General features: G+C 38.5%; 1 protein-coding gene across 5 annotated transcripts in view; it reads right to left on the reverse strand.

Moving 5' to 3' along the window:
- Positions 1–313: 313 nt before the first annotated feature.
- LOC138691512 (zinc finger protein 235-like) overlaps positions 314–16,463 on the reverse strand; it is an 83,547-nt gene continuing 67,397 nt past the window's right edge. For 4 of the 5 annotated variants that reach the window (XM_069813506.1, XM_069813507.1, XM_069813509.1 and 1 more), the window contains one exon: positions 314–3,900. In XM_069813506.1, coding sequence (XP_069669607.1) covers positions 2,361–3,900 — 1,540 coding nt within the window. In that variant the 3' untranslated portion in view covers positions 314–2,360. Of the gene's footprint in view, positions 3,901–13,178; positions 15,888–16,463 lie in introns of those variants that run through there. The other variant, XM_069813510.1, reaches the window with a different exon arrangement.

The following is a 16,463-nucleotide window of genomic DNA, read 5'->3' on the forward strand; positions in this document are numbered from 1 at the left end:
ACGACCACATTACACCTTCCCTTGAAACACTCCAATGGGTAAGATTACAGGACCGAAGATATATCCATTCACTCATTTTCCTATATCGCATCATCAATACTTCCTCGCCTAACTATCTCTCGGTGCATTTTAATTTCTTGTCCTCTTATCACAGCCTGGGTACTCGTTCTAAAAATGACCCTTTATTATCTATGCCTTGCCATAAAACAGCTCACTATTTTTCCTCTTTCACAGTATCAGCAATTCGTAATTCGTTTCTGGAATTCCCTACCCAGCTCCCTCAGGAACTGTCGAAAGATACTGCAACAATATGTAAAATTATGGATATTTTAATAACATTTTGACAAGTACACCGGATGACTACAAAAGTGCTTTATGATTTACAATAAACCATCAACGGAAACGACAATATAAATCACTGAACAATGGCGTTCTTTCATGAGTACAAGCCAGTTAACATAAACACGGGTTCAGTCATTCAGTGTTCTGCCGAAGGGAAGGTCTTTCGATGCAAACCCAGGTTTCTCCAATCTTTCACATTTGCTGCCTTAATCTTTGTCTTCTCATATGATCCATATATCTTAGTGTCGTCTATCATCTCATATCTTCTTCTGCTCCGAACTCTTTTCCCATAGTACATTTTCCTTCCAGTACATCATTCAGCAGGCAGTTTCTTTTCCACCAGTGACTCAACCAATTCCTTTTCCTCTTCCTGATCAGTTTCAGCATCATTCTTTCTTCACCAACTCTTTCCAACACAGCTTTATTTCTTATTCTGTCTGTCCATTTCACACGTTCCATTCTTCTCTATATCCACATTTCAAATGCTTCTATTCGCTTCTCTTCTCTTCGTCGTAATGTCCATGCTTCTGCCCCATACAATGCCACACTTCATACAAAGCACTTCACTAGTCTCTTCCTTAGTTATTTTTGCAGAGGTACACAGAAGATGCTCCTTTATCTATTAAAAGTTTCCTTGGCCATTGCTATCTTCCTTTTGACTTCTTGGCGGCATCTCATGTTAATGCTTATAGAACACCCCAAGAATTTGAACCTGTCCACTTGTTCTACTACCTCATTTAGAATTCGAAACTTTACCATCTTTAGTTTTCTAACTATAAGCATGGTCTTCGTCTTGTTTGTATTTATTCTCATTCTATACTGCTCATAGCTGTCATTTAGCTCCAGCAGCATATCCTTTAGTATCATCTCCTCTTCTGCAAACGTCATATCATCAGCAAATTTTATGTACAGTAGAGGAGGCAAGACCTGTCCTGTGATCTCAGTATATACAGTGGCTATATCACTATAAAGGGGGAAAATAGCTTTTACTTTGAGATGACCTTCCGTGTCTGTAGATTCATATAATATTACCCATCATGAAAGTAAATCTTTTTCTGATAACTCAATCTTTTCTTTCTCACAAAAGTCACATGTCAGGTATCGCCTCCATATCTATTCTTTCCTCCTACTACCACTCCTTACACTTTTCAAACCAGTTCTAAAAACACAGGTTAACGTAATAACAAATTTATGACACAGAGCTTTTTAATAATTCAATTCCGTGGTAATCTGGTCAGATAAACGTAGCATAATACTGAAAGTGATTCTATTGAATTTCTGAGTTACTTAAGACACATTGGGTGAAGAAGATGTTATTTTATGGCCTACTTGCTACAAAATATACAACGAGGAAGTAGCTTTATGATGCCAACAGAGTGAATGAACTTTCACTTTCTCTGCAAGTTTCTCGTCAATTGCGAATGCTCACCTTTCAAAGAACGTATTTTAAGAGTATTTCCGTTCTAGTTGTAGTTTTCGTTCCCGGTTTATTGTTGACAAGGCCTAACAGTTTTAGATTACAGAACTGAGAAAAACACATTCCACAGTCATCGCATTGCCAAATCTTTTGGTCAGAATGTTTCAAAACATATTTGTAATACTCTTGCAAAAGAAACACGTTTCAAAGATGTCAGCTCTCTGTCTATAGGTGTTAATGGTTTCTTAGACTTAACTTACCACAAAAATCACAATAGCAATGTTTGTTACCAATATGCTTGCGTACTAGAACACTTAGTTACACGTACTAGCGAAACACGTTTGACGTCCGTCACATTTACAAGGTTTCTTGCCTCTGCACAAAAGTTCAAAGCTTAAAGACTACTAGAAAGAGTCGCTCAAAACGAACATCGCACTTTTAGTTTCTCGCTTCTGTGTCGGCGTTCATGGACTCTTAGGTTACCCGACTTCGAGTAACGCTTACCACAAACATCACATTTAAAGTTTTTCGCCACTGTGCAGGCGATCATGGGCTTTGAGGTTACAACTGTAACACTACAAACATCACATTGCCAAGTTCTCTAGCCAGTGTGCACCCGGTTATGTTTACTTAGGTTACTCGAATCCGAAAAACACTTACCACAAGTATTACATTTGAAAGGTTTGTCGCCTGTATGACGGCGCTCATGTCGTTTTAGGCTACCCGACGTCGTGAAATCCTTACCACAAACATCGCATTTGAAAGGTTTATCGCCTGTGTGACTGCGTGCATGGACTTTCAGGATACCCGACTGCGCGTAACACTTACCACAAACATCACATTTGAAAGGTTTCTCACCGGTGTGCGAGCGTTCATGTTTTTTTAGGTTACTCGATATCAGGAAACGCTTCGGACAAACATCACACTTAAACGGTTTATCGCCAGTGTGCAGACTTCCATGGGCTCTTAGGTAAGCCGACTGCGAGAAACACTTACCACAAACGTCACACTTGAAGGACTTCTCGGCTGCGTGCAAGCGTTCATGACTTCTTAGGTTACTAGACTGCGAATAACACTTGCCACAAATATCACATTTGAAAGGTTTCTCGCCAGTGTGCAGGCGTTGATGCGTTTTTAAGGAACCCGATCGCGAGAAGCACTTACCACAAACGCCACATTTGAAAGGTTTCTGACCCGTGTGCAGAACTTCGTGTCGTCTTAGGGTACTGAAATGCGAGAAAGCCTTACCACATACATCACATTTGAAAGGTTTCTCGCCAGTGTGTGTGCGTTTATGGGCTTTTAAGTTACAAGACAGAGAGTAACACTTACCACAAACATCACATTTGAAAGGTTTATGGTCAGTGTGCAGACGCTCATGGGCTCTTATGTTACCCGACTGCGCGTAACGCTTACCACAAATATCACATTTGAAAGGTTTCTCGCCAGTGTGCAAACGTTCATGGGATTTTAGTTTGTAGGACTGCGAGTAACACTTACCACACACATCACATTTGAAAGGTTTCTCGCCAGTGTGCACTTTTTGATGGATACTTAGGTTACCCGACTGTGTGTAACACTTACCACAAACATCACATTTAAACGGCCTCTCGCCAGTGTGGAGGCGTTCGTGAGCTCTTGCAACACTGGATTTCGCAAAACACTTACCACAAACATCACATTTGAAAGGTTTGACACCTGTGTGAAGGCGCTCATGAATTTTTAGGGTACTTGACAACGCGAAATCCTTACCACAAAAACCGCATTTCAAAGGTTTCTCGTCTGTATGCACGTGTTTATGGCTCCTCAAGCCACTAGACTGCGAGAAACACCTACCACAAACATTACACTTGAAAGGTTTCTCGCCTGTGTGCAGGCGTTCGTGAGTTTTTAGGTTACCCAAGTTTGAAAAACACTTCGCACAAACATCGCATTTGAAAGTTTTCTTGGCTACGTCCTTGGGTACAGGACCGTTGAGTTTCTCCGCAGTTGAGTAACATATTTCAGACGATTCTAATTCCAATTGCTTCTTATCTTCATGACTCCGCACAGGTTCTCCCGAGGAACCCGAATTCTTTGGTGTCTCATGTGCAATAGTGTCGAATTCTGATGAGACAGCCCTCTCATTCGTAGCTGCAATCCTGTCGGAATACATCACTCTATAAAATAGCCGCAACAAATATACTGCTAATTATTGAATATTCACACCAGAAGAAACCTATTTAATGAGGAGGTACATTATCACTAGAGATACAGCCTTGAAAATAAACGCGTCGATATTAAAAGGGAATAACCACCACTACAAGTCATTTTCGTTTTTTCACTGCCTTTGAATCTTGGAAGGTAGGTCTATTAGTCTATGTTAAAGAGGCATATGTATCAGTACCCAATACGCGGTTAGAGACATTAATTTCTGTTTCATGTTAAATGGGCATAAGTATGGCGTTTCTGGCCTATAAAAAAAACCAGTGCTGATGTTCATGCTATAGCTAGTTCCGGTATCATATCTCCTTGGATGTCAGTTATTTGGCGATTGTTTGATTCCAACACTTTAATATCCCTGGATGTCAGCTAAACAACTTTTGTTAATTTGGCGGTTGCTTCTGCATGCTGTAGCTTACATTTTCCGTAATTCGAGATAACTATTGAAAGGTAGAAAATTGAGAACGAGTTGTCCAGGGACGAAGATTGTCCGTAGGAGAGGTTGGTCAGAGAAAAAATACTGCTGTGCTGTACATTTTCCATTAAGGGACAGCTTACAAAGGGCCAGGTTATGCTTTTTCTTTTCTGCGTCACTACTTACAGTCAGTATGATGAGCTGATAACTGTACCGATCAGAATAAGAACCTTACTCTAAGTTCCTAATGTCACTCAGGTTGAAAAGGATTCAGGAGCCGTTTCCTGTTCATGGACAAATTTTTATACTATGCGATATGGATTTTGCAGTGATCAAAAGGAACCTGCGGAGGCATAATAGGATATACACTATTCACCAGTTAACTGAATTGATCATCATAAGCAGCTCACAACAAAAGTTCACCTGTGTTGATCTGGAAACAACTGAGATTTTGTTAGATTACAAAAAACGATGGCCTCCACTTTACATGAAACGCCCCGCACCCAAAGAAACTGCAAACAAACCAAAAGGAGAAAGGTTGTTTTTTGGAATAAGCAGCCTGTGTCATTTTCATTATAATTCAGATAACCATGGATTAAGCCAAAGAGCACAGAATACATAGAGTAGACACTAGCATCTTAATACCATTGGACAGAGTGAAGCCGGTTTGATGGACCTGATGCCATCTTGTTGCTACCAAAACATTGCAAAATAGCTATTACGTTATAGAAGATCTTATGATAATAAGAATTCCATATGTTCCTAATTTCCTGGAGGACTCACACTTTCTTGTTTGTTTCGTAATACAGAATCGCTAGGCACGTATTTTTAGCAAAAATTACAAAACTGGCATCGATAAATCACATATATACAGGTTATTTAAATTGACAGCTCTTCAAATTGCAGTATGGTATTAATAGGTAATCTGGAAGGTTAAACAAAGAATAATGATAAAAAAGGAAGATAACAGTTTGACCTTATTTTGTTACTAGTACAATAAAAATGCTACCTATAATAATTACTTTTATAGGTTGATACATTTGCTTCGATTTAATAATGCAACTTGCTTCTTAACGCAAATTATCATTCTCTTATTTTTGCCAGTATTTCGTATAGATGTCCCGATTTTGTTTAGAGAAAAAGTGGAATGCTCTTAACCATATAATATTTGATAGGCTCTTCGTTTATAGTATATAATTAGATTATAACGGCGAACAAAAGTGAAGTTTTATTACCAAGTGGGTTAAGTTAGTTCACGACCGAGTTAATGAAGCTACTATGTCTGCAAAGCATAAGTCTGATTTCGTGATTATAAAAATTAATTACAATAATATTAATACACTATTTCTTTTTCATCAAACGAATAGGCCTACGTGCATTCGGTTGAAGAGAAACCTCGGTACACCCATTTTCTATAGCACGCAACATAAACTTCCAATTTGGGTTGTTAGGTTAGCTTCGCTCGTAAATGCTAAGTTTACAAAGCGTGTCTGATTTAGTGACTATAAAAATTAATTACAATAATATCAATACACTAATCCTTTCTCTTAATCAAACACACACGTGAACAATACGAATCTAACCGACTAACCTAGGCTAAATCTTCATTATCTACCGGTAATAAGTACATTCCACACATGCATATTTACCTGTGAAAAGTTATTCCAGGAATTTTTTTGAAAACCTGTTTGTGCAGCAATACACAGTACATGTAGGCATATTGAAATTACTTCATTTATTAATTAAAACAACGATGCAACATCACAATCAACTGTCCATGTGCTAACCGGGAGCCCAATGCTTTGGTAGCATCATAATGGCGACGGTCTACAAAAGCGGCTTCACCTCCAAGCTGTTCATGTCTACTCTATGCATTCTGTGCTCGTTGGAGTAAGCATAGCTTCAACGCATATCAACGTGGCAGTGCAATACACGTTCATCCTAGGCCAGTGTTGCCAGGTCTCCGGAAATTTCTGAAATATTCGGAATTTTTTAACTTCCCGGAAAAATAGGAAATAAAGTTTTAATGTCCGGATTTTTTAATGTAGGAAATTATTTATTATTTTTTTTTTTTTTTAGAAAAAGCAATCTCTGGCAAACATTAAAACTGGTAGATGAACATTATATAGTTAAAGTTTTGTTAATATTTTATAGCTTGACTACTAATGCTTCCCTAAATATAAAATATTTTTTTATTTATTTTATTGGGTTATTTTACGACGCTGTATCAACATCTAGGTTATTTAGCGTCTGAATGAAATGAAGGTGATAATGCCGGTGAAATGAGTCCGGGGTCCAGCACCGAAAGTTACCCAGCATTTGCTCGTATTGGGTTGAGGGAAAACCCCGGAAAAACCTAAACCAGGTAACTTGCCCCAACCAGGATTCGAACCCGGGCTACCTGGTTTCGCAGCCAGACGCGCTGACCGTTACTCCACAGGTATGGACCAATATAAAATATGTAACGCATAAAAACGTACATATCTGGTCTGGAGAAATATCTATGAGAGGAAGGTGGTGACTACTAATCAAACTGGTGAGTAGAAAAATTAAAGTAGAAATCTTTTTATTATAGGTTCATATATTGTAATAGTTAGAAGGTTATAATAACATTTTATGTGATTTTCGGAAGTGCCTTCGAAAAATGTTGACAAATTTCCGGATTTTTTCCATTAAGACCTTCGGAAATATTTTTTCAAGATCTGACAACACTGTCCTAGGCAAACATCAAGTCATTTCGTTGAAGCCGTACTCTTTCCTAATCTTGCATATAAAAACAGAACACCAATAGCTAAGACAAAGCTTGAGGACATTGTCAAGACTATCTAGTATGTTCCAGATGAACATTAGCTTTTCTATTAAAAGTTTAAGGAATGGCTTGTGTCCGCAAAAACGTATATAAATGGAGAATGACCCAGAGCAGATGTGGAAGCTGGGGGGACAGCAAACTAAGAAAACGAGCTAGAAGAAATGATATAAATATTATGAGTAATAAATAGTTAAGAGTTTGAAACACAAATGATGTATTTGATGTTATGTTGTTTTCAGTTCTTTCATTTATTTTTTTGTTACAAGAATATACTTTAGTGGATTTTTTAATATGATTACTCTTAATACAGTAGACTTAAAGATTATTTGATGAAGCCGTTGTCTCTTAAACAGTTCTATGTAGTCCATCTGAGATCTAATAAATTTCTCTCTTCGTTTAGTTGCGAAAATATGTTTTGTGTTTTCCCACAAATATAGTTTCATGGAAATATGCCCTTTAAACATCGGCACGTTCAATTAATCTAATGTAGGCTAATGTTCAAGTATCAAATTAGTCTCAACAATTTGGACTTCACCTGTACCATAAATTTTATAAGGATTACACAATGTTAGTCAAATCTTAGTTACCTTTTATTTTTAATAAGCCTCTCTGTCCAAAGTCACCTGCTTTTATCTTACTCTTTCTTCGACATGAAAGTGCTATTTTATGCGATTGTTTCGAAATTCCGGATTAAAAATTTGCTATAACTTTTTCTATCTCTTATTCTTGTGATATACAGAGTGATTGACGAGGATTTGCCACTACTTACGGAGCTTACATCCGAAGACATTATGAGCAAGAATGTCACTTAAACATGTGTCCTAATCTCAATATTTTCTGAGTTACGCAAATTTGAAGTTGTTAGTAAAGTACCTCTTTTCTTTAGCTTTTAGAGTAAATGAATATTACAAATAGATAATTAACTAACATTTCTTTAATTGGGTAGTGTTCTGAAGCTAAACATGTGTTATTACTTGGTTTGTACAGATTTTGTTTTTCAATTTTTAATTAAAAATGACATTACTGTTAAGGACTTATCACAAAAATTGATATAAATTATGCGACTTTAGGAACTTGATATTTTACAGTAGTTTAATTATGCATCCTAATGTACAGTCTTGAAGAATTTACAAGAGTGGCGTGATTTGTAACAAATTATTGTGATAAATGCGTAAGAAAAATGTAATTTTGTAATTAAAATTGAAAAAAAAAAAATCCGTACGAAGCAACTATGGAATTCGCAATACATTTTCAGCTTCAGAACGCTAATTAATTAAAGAAGAATTATTTTATTTTATATCCGCCTGCCATAACAGGTGACCATATAGGTCCGGAAACAATGAACAAAATGTATATATGGAATACAGAGAAAAATCAATACAATAGGTAGCAATCATAGTACAATATGCAATTTAGAAAGTTTAAAAAATTAAACATTATATAAATGATTATGTAAAATGCTTATGGATTTCTTTAAGATATTTAAACAAATATTTTTAATATCTTGGGATGTCATATCATATTGTTTTAAAATGCCAGTAGTATATTTATATGCCGATCCGGGGGCACCAAACAGCAAACCCCTCACCTCCCTGTGTAATCAATTGCATTATATCTCTCACTCAAGTGAGGAACACATGGGCGGTATATGACTTGATTTTTTTTATCAACTGCTAATGCTTGAGATACATCCTTTTCGATCCGTACAGTTGGGTCCAATATTACTGCCTTCTTTTGTCTATTAAGAGCAACTATATCCACTCGTCTGTTACTGCCTTCGTCGGATATACAATGTACTTCTTCATGTACTTCAAGATTTTTGTTTTTCCTTGAATGTGAGGCAATGTAAGAGCGAACACTATGATGACGTACATTGCGCAATAAATCTCCTTTAGGACATAATCCTAGCACATGACCAAGAGTCTCAGTCGCCTCACATCCTGGAGTTCTACACTGTCGTGAAGTCGTTGTTCGCCCTGGTACTGAGCTTACTGCTGCAGTATTGCATGACATTTTAACGGCAGTGATCCATTCTGATGACGATAATCCTACTTTCGGTTCATCTTGGAAAACTGATACTCCTTTTCCTTTATGCAGAAGACTAGCCCAAGCATTATAGGCTTCCTTTTATAAATGTTTTCTAATTTGACGTCCAGTTTGTGGGACAGAATTGTTATTATTTTGGATTGCTAAATTTCGTAAACATTCTTCAATCTCGGACACTAAATTTCTACTAATATGAAGATGTTCATCATCAACTTGGAGTAATGTCTTAGCAATATTAAAGTGCTGAATGTTAGCCTCCCATTCCATTTTAACCAAGTTCAATCCCCTAACATTTCGAGGAGCATAAAGCATATTATTCGAACAATCATATGGTAGATTTAACATTTTTTTAACAGCTGACGGAATTAATTTATCAACATCTTCAAGAAAAGAAACTGGAATGTTGCTCAATTGAGTACACTGTAAATGATAAGTAAATCTTGGCCATATAAATTGATTAAGAATGTAAAGTTTTTGATCTGGTTTCAAAAGTATGGAAGTCGATAAGCTATTTATATCACTTTCTAGTTTTTAATAAGATTAGATTTATCAAGAACTATCTCATCTGCAAATGTAACACCAAGATACTTAATAACGTCACCATTTTTTTTTAAATTGATATTTTGTCCATTTGGTAATAGTAGTTTTCCCTCTTCCATTTGACCAATAACAATATTGGTAATGTTACACTTAGCTGGATTTATTTGCAGACCAAGGGAAGCTAAATTACTAATAGTGAGATTGATAAGTTCAGTACCAGATTCTTCAATCTTTCCAATAACCACTATATCATCTGCAAAAGCTACAACTGATAGCTTACTATTTTCTGGTTTTAAAGAGAAACCATATTCTGCAATGATTTCTGGTTCTGCAAGTTCTTGTAACATATCATTAATGGCTACGTTAAATAGCATGGGGGAAAGAGGAGATCCCTGTGGTAAACTTTTCAGAAGATGTATGCAGTCAGTTTTGTTTGGCCCTGTTTCGACTCTGATGTTACTGTTTTATACAAGGTCAATTATAACACTTCTTAAATTTTCAGGCATATCAGTGTGAAGTAGGCAACGTTTGATATGCTCATGCCCAACAGTATCATATGCTTTTGACACATCTAAGAAAGCTGTAAAGCAGCTTTTATTCTGTGACTTAGCAGTTTGTAAACAAGCAATAATTATAGAAGTGTTTATGTGAGTTCCAGGCAGGAAATAAAACTCTTTTATGACGTGAGCATCCCAAATAGTGTCTCAATCGTTTATCAAAACATTTTTCTGTAATCCTGCGAATAACAGAAAAAATAGATATCGGCCTCCAGTTTTTAATTTCAAGGGGATCTCCATCTTTATATATCAAAACTGTTTTCGTAAATTTAAATATTTTTGGGCATTTTCGAAATTTGAACATTCCATTTGCTATTATATGCAATAAAGTAGATGTCTGCAACATATAAGACATCGCACAATTATGTGATCTGGCCCTGGAGACGGGTCTACTTTAATTCTTGAAAGTGCAACATTAATATCTGATTCTGAAACAGAAATATCTTCAAAAGAACTTAAGGCTGGACAATGGAAGAGGGGTGTTATCATTGACTTTTTCAAAAATACCACTAAAATGAGTATAAATATTATCAATCGAAATTTTGCACCTCAAACCATTTTGGTTTTGCATTATAATGTCGTGCCACTTTACGTCATTGGTTAAAATAATGAAAAGTTCATCGTGATATTTTTTCCGATTATTCTCACGTTTTCTTTTGGCTAATCTTTCAGGATTGTTAGTTGAAAGATAAGAAGTACGAAAATTCCCTTCTTGACGTTTTCTGCTTCATAATATCTAATCGCTGGGTGTTTTGGTCCCGGTAGAGTATTAATAGCATGCATTAAATATAATTAGTAAGATCATGAAGTAATTTCTCAAAAGTATCAAAGTCATTATTATTAATAATAGTTCTAAACATCTCTTTAAAATCTAGAATCTGTGTAGGTTTTGCCTTGTTGGTATCTTTTAGCCTGATTGGGATGCATTGGACTTGAGTTTTGTTCTCGACACCAATAGCGTATTTTTGAGCAATCTTACTGCGATAATTTTCCGGATGAACTTTGCTAATATGGATTTGGACAGATTGAAAGAACTTGCCACAATAAAGGCATTTGTCTTTCTGTGACATACCTGATATAGTTTGTTCCAAATCCTCATTTAGCATAGCATTATCCACATCTGTTTGACTTTTATCCATATGCATTTTACTCACATGAATATGTAGACTATGGGCTCCCTTAAAATTCTTATTACAAAAAGGGCAAATATGTATTTCACAGTTACTTGAAGTGAAATTCTCCATCAATTATATAGATATGTAATCTTCAACAGTCAATTAAGATAAAAATTCTTGCGTTACTGAGTAAACATAGTTGTAAACAAAATTAATAGACTAAGTCAGAATAAAAAAAATAATAAATCGAAATTCTTGATAATCTACACAACACTAAACAACGCTAATATTTGCAGAATGTCTTCCGAAATAAGCTCCGAAAGTGGCAGTAAATCCTCGTAAATCACCATGTATAGTTAGTTAGTGGGATTTAAAAAGGGCGCGTCAGCTACTATGGCTATTTGCGCCCTTATCTAAAATCCTTCACAAAACAGAGGCACACACAACGAGGTACACAAATGCAGTTTCAACAAGGTGATGCATACAATTCATAAAGCTGAGCAATTGTCAGACCCTAGCTAGTATCTGAAAAAGAAACAGTAAAATAATAAAACAAATGCCACCAGAAATAAATTCGGATGTAAAAGATCCGAATGTCAAGTTTGTTAAAAACATATACTAAACAAAATATGTAACCTCCGAATGTAAAGGGTCCAGAGGATAAGTAAAACGGGTCAATAAAAAATTAAATCACCCTGTCAAGTACTGTATTCATTAAAAATCTCAGAACTGTATTTTTAAAATTAAAATCATTTCCAAGAGTGTCACGTAGATCCGGCCAAATTCCATATTGCCGGCGGACATGGTCATATTTTTTACAATGCAATAAAAAATGTTCCACCGTAAGTGGAACACGGCATATATCACACTCCAGCTAAGGTTCAGCACATAGGAGATGGCCATATGTCAGTTGACAGTGGCCAATCCTCAACCGGGTGAGTAAACCTCTTCGTGTCGTGATGCTCTTGTGGACGAATCCCAAACTCGATCAGTATTCCTTATTCTTCGTAATTTGTTTCCCTCTTGTGCAGACCATTCCCCTTCTCATTGTATGTTTCTGGTAATTTTGAATATCTTGCAAACTCTCACGCCAAAACACCTCAGATCCATTCATAGCACCGTCCCTTGCTGCAGCATCCGCTGCCTCGTTAGAAGGCAAAAAGACCCAGAATCCACACTACTCCCATCTCACAATCAGAGCTTAGGAGAAAGTATGGAAAAGTTCCTGGATTCTTAACACAAATGGATCTTCAGAATTCAGACACTGCAGGGACTGAACGGTGCTGTTTTCTTGAAGATGTTTGTTAGAAAGTGTGGTGCCTACTCTAACTCGGAAATACTGCTCAGCCATGAACTTCGCAATAAACGTTGGAAAACTATCACGAAGACCCCAATCATGCAGAGTTAGCAGAATTCCATAAAGCCATGTGGTATCGTAAGCCTTTTTCTAGATCAAAGACTGCCACAAGATGATCCTTCCTGAGGAAAGCATCTCTAATGATGGTCTCCATCCAAACAAGATGGTCTGAGAAGAATCTGTGCTTACAAAAGCCACATTGAATATTAGATAATCGGTTTTCCGATTCGAGTACATGGCCATTTACGTATCATCTTTTCCATAACCCTACATACGCAGCTGTTGAAAGGAATGGGTCTGCAGCTCCGAGATCCTTTCCCAGTTTCCGGACTGGGATTACAATGGCGGAATGCCAAGCAGATGGAAATACCCCTTCAGTCCAAATTTTGTTGTACATTGCTAGAAGAAAGAACTTTCCAGCTGGCGGTTATGGATGTTATCAGGACCAGGGGAGGTGTCAAAGGAAGTGTCTAGTGCCGCCTTCAACTTCTCGGATGTGAATGGTGCATTGTAGACATTAGTGCTATCAGATTTAAAATTTAGGTTTAGTTTTTCTGCAAAATATTTGATTTTTAGAAATACCGGACATACTCCTTGAGGTGCTTATTTGTGCAAAAGTGGTAGCAAATATTTATATGGGACTGGTGGTTGTTACTCCATTGTTCAGAAGGCCTGAAATTACACAACTACGTTTCCCCATTATTCGACGGACTTTGTCCCATACGGTGTTAGCTGGGACGATCTTTTTCAATGAATTGACGTAGTTTGTCCAGGACGTCTTCTTAGCATCGCACACAGTGCGACGAGCTTTGACTCAAAGACGTTTAAACTGAACAAAATCATCTTGGGTCGGATGGCGCTCAAATTGGCGTGAGGCATGTTTGGGGTCTCAGATTGCATCTCTGCAGGCATCCGTCCACGAGGGCACAGGGGAGCGTTTTGGCCTGCAGGACGACTGGGAGATAGGTAATTCTGCTGACTTAATAACCATATTTGAGAAATGTTCTACTACAGAGTCCACATTTTCACGTCCATTATCATCGAATGATACAGACTCCGAAAATCCGACCCAGTCCGCCTTTTTAATAACCCAGTTTGGAGAGCGAGATTCCGCAGGACGTAGAGCGGACATACGCATTCAGATGGGCAGTGGTCACTGCCATGCAGGTCATGAAGCACAGACCACTCGAAATGCGTGGACAAAACTGGGCTACAAATGGAGATGTCTATCATGGAGAAAGTACCATAACCCGGAATTTAGGGTAATCAGATTGATATGGGTACATACCTCTGCTATTTTATTTTCTCTGTCATCATCAGAATTAGAGCCCCAAAAATGGTGAGATGCATTAAAATCCCCCACTAACAAATATGGAGCTGGTACCTGCGACAGAATGTGTTCCACGTCATTAACTTTGTAAGGTATATCTGGGGGCATATAGACACAAACTATTGAAAATTGGAACCTAGATAGATTATTGTAGCTGCCATACATTGATTAGGTGTGCTAATATTGATAACAGAGGAAAAGATACTTTGCCGGAGTAGGATGGCGCAACCTCCACAGGCCCGAATACTGGCAAGATGATCGTACCGGTGAACACTGTATCCTGAAATATTCAGGGAGTATTCGGGTCGGAGATGTCTCCTGAAGACATAAAGTAGCAGGGTTGTGATGATAGATCAATTGTTGTAGTTCTGTATATCTGTTGCATACACCATTCATATTCCACTGTACAATATCAGTCATCATGAGGAGCTAAATCTTGATGGTGGCTTTACAGGGGATCATCTCTTTTTATCTTTTCTTGCGACTCCTTAGTCTTCGACTGTGGCGACTCACTTGCAGTTCGTCGCACTCCTGATTGTGATCTTGATCGAGGACGTGATCTCGACCCGCCACCCAAACTATGAGTGCGACATTCCGGTGTTCTACCAGGCCTAGAATCCTTCTCTGCTGTCACGGCAGCGATCTTTCTAGAGACATAAGGCCTGATATCAAGCCCACACGAGTCGTCTGACTCAGCAGCCTGTGTGGCAGTGTCCACATACGTCTGATTTGCGGTCTCAATTCGCTTCCCAGGCATACTTGCAAGAGGTGGTGTCTGCGTAGATGCATCAATTCCCTCTGTTGCCTTCTGCAATACTGATGAATAAGACTTTCCTGTCGCCTTTTATTGTTGATCGAAAATATGCTTACGCGCCTCTAAGAAAGTAATATTTTCTCGGACTCGAAAGTCTTGAATATCCTTCTCTACCATATACTTCAGCAATTTTTAAAATTGGCGGCGTGGTCCCCAGAACAATTCACACAGTGCTAGGCACCGTCACATGGGGAATCCCCATGGTCAGAACCGCCGCACTTCGCACATTTGACATTGTTAGTGCAACGTTTCTGCGTATGTTCGAACCTTTGGCAGCTAAAGCACTGCATTGGGTTCGGCACATACACAAGCACACGGACACGATCGTACCTGACAAGGATGTATTCTAGCAAGACAGGCGTTTCAAAGGTCAGAAAGATTGTACTCAGGGGTTCAGTCTGTCCCGCTTACGCAGTAAATGGTATGAGTTGGACATGGACTGTTCTGCCAGCTCTAATTGGATCTCTTTATCGGACGCACCATCTAGAGACTCCATATGCAAAACTCCCCGCGTGGTGTTCAGCAAGGAGTGTTGCTCAAGTCTGATGCGGTATGACCCCAGCGACTTTTCTCTCAACAGCGTCTCACTCTGTTTTGCAGATGCAGTCTCGACGAGGACACTGCAGCTGCAGGGTTGAGTTGCATTTCTGACCTTGTCCACGAGTCCATCGAGTGCGCGTCTCTCATAGAATTGACTGATGTTTTACATAGTTTTTTCCGTTCTGTGCAAGGTGATACTAATAAACTTTGGAGGCAGCACTTTAACTGTTACTTTCTCTGAGTCCAAGTCCATTGCAGTGTTCGTCATATGATCACCAGTCGCATTGTCTTTTCCTAACTTTGGTTTCTTATGTTTTTGTTCCTCTAATGCAGGAGAAGAGGAGCGCAAAGAGGCCATTTTGGAACTGCCACCCCCTACGGAACTGTCGGCGTCAGACTGCCACTAGAGGGGCATAAGAAAAAGACACGTAAAAATTCTTCTCAGTCTGTGCCGGCCGTGGGGACCCTCTACAGCCCGATCACAAGCAAACCCACCTCACGCAAGTTACCCTTCAAACTGGACATTTTTTTTATTGGGTTATTTTACGACGTTGTATCAACATCTAAGTTATTTAGCGTCTGAATGATATGAAGGTGATAATGTCGGTGAAATGAGTCCAGGGTCCAGCACCGAAAGTTACCCAGCATTTGCTCGTATTGGGTTGAGGGAAAACCCCGGAAAAACCTCAACCAGATAACTTGCCCTGACCGGGATTCGAACCCAGGCCACCTGGTTTCGCAGCCAGACGCGCTGACCGTTACTCCACAGTTGTGGACTCAAACTGGACATGAAACACCTAACGGCAAGTCGTACACCAGTGGCGATACGCAATTTTATGCCCCTACTACGGGAATAACCACCCTTGGCTCCCCACTCTACACTGAACAACTGCCGGACTAATCGACCTCGCCCACCAATGCCGGAGTAATCCGAGACTGCACAGCTTCAGAGGACTTGTGGTTGATTACACTGCGACAC

The sequence above is a fragment of the Periplaneta americana genome, chromosome 16, assembly GCF_040183065.1.
Source record: "Periplaneta americana isolate PAMFEO1 chromosome 16, P.americana_PAMFEO1_priV1, whole genome shotgun sequence".
Classification (NCBI taxonomy): Eukaryota; Metazoa; Arthropoda; class Insecta; order Blattodea; family Blattidae; genus Periplaneta; species Periplaneta americana.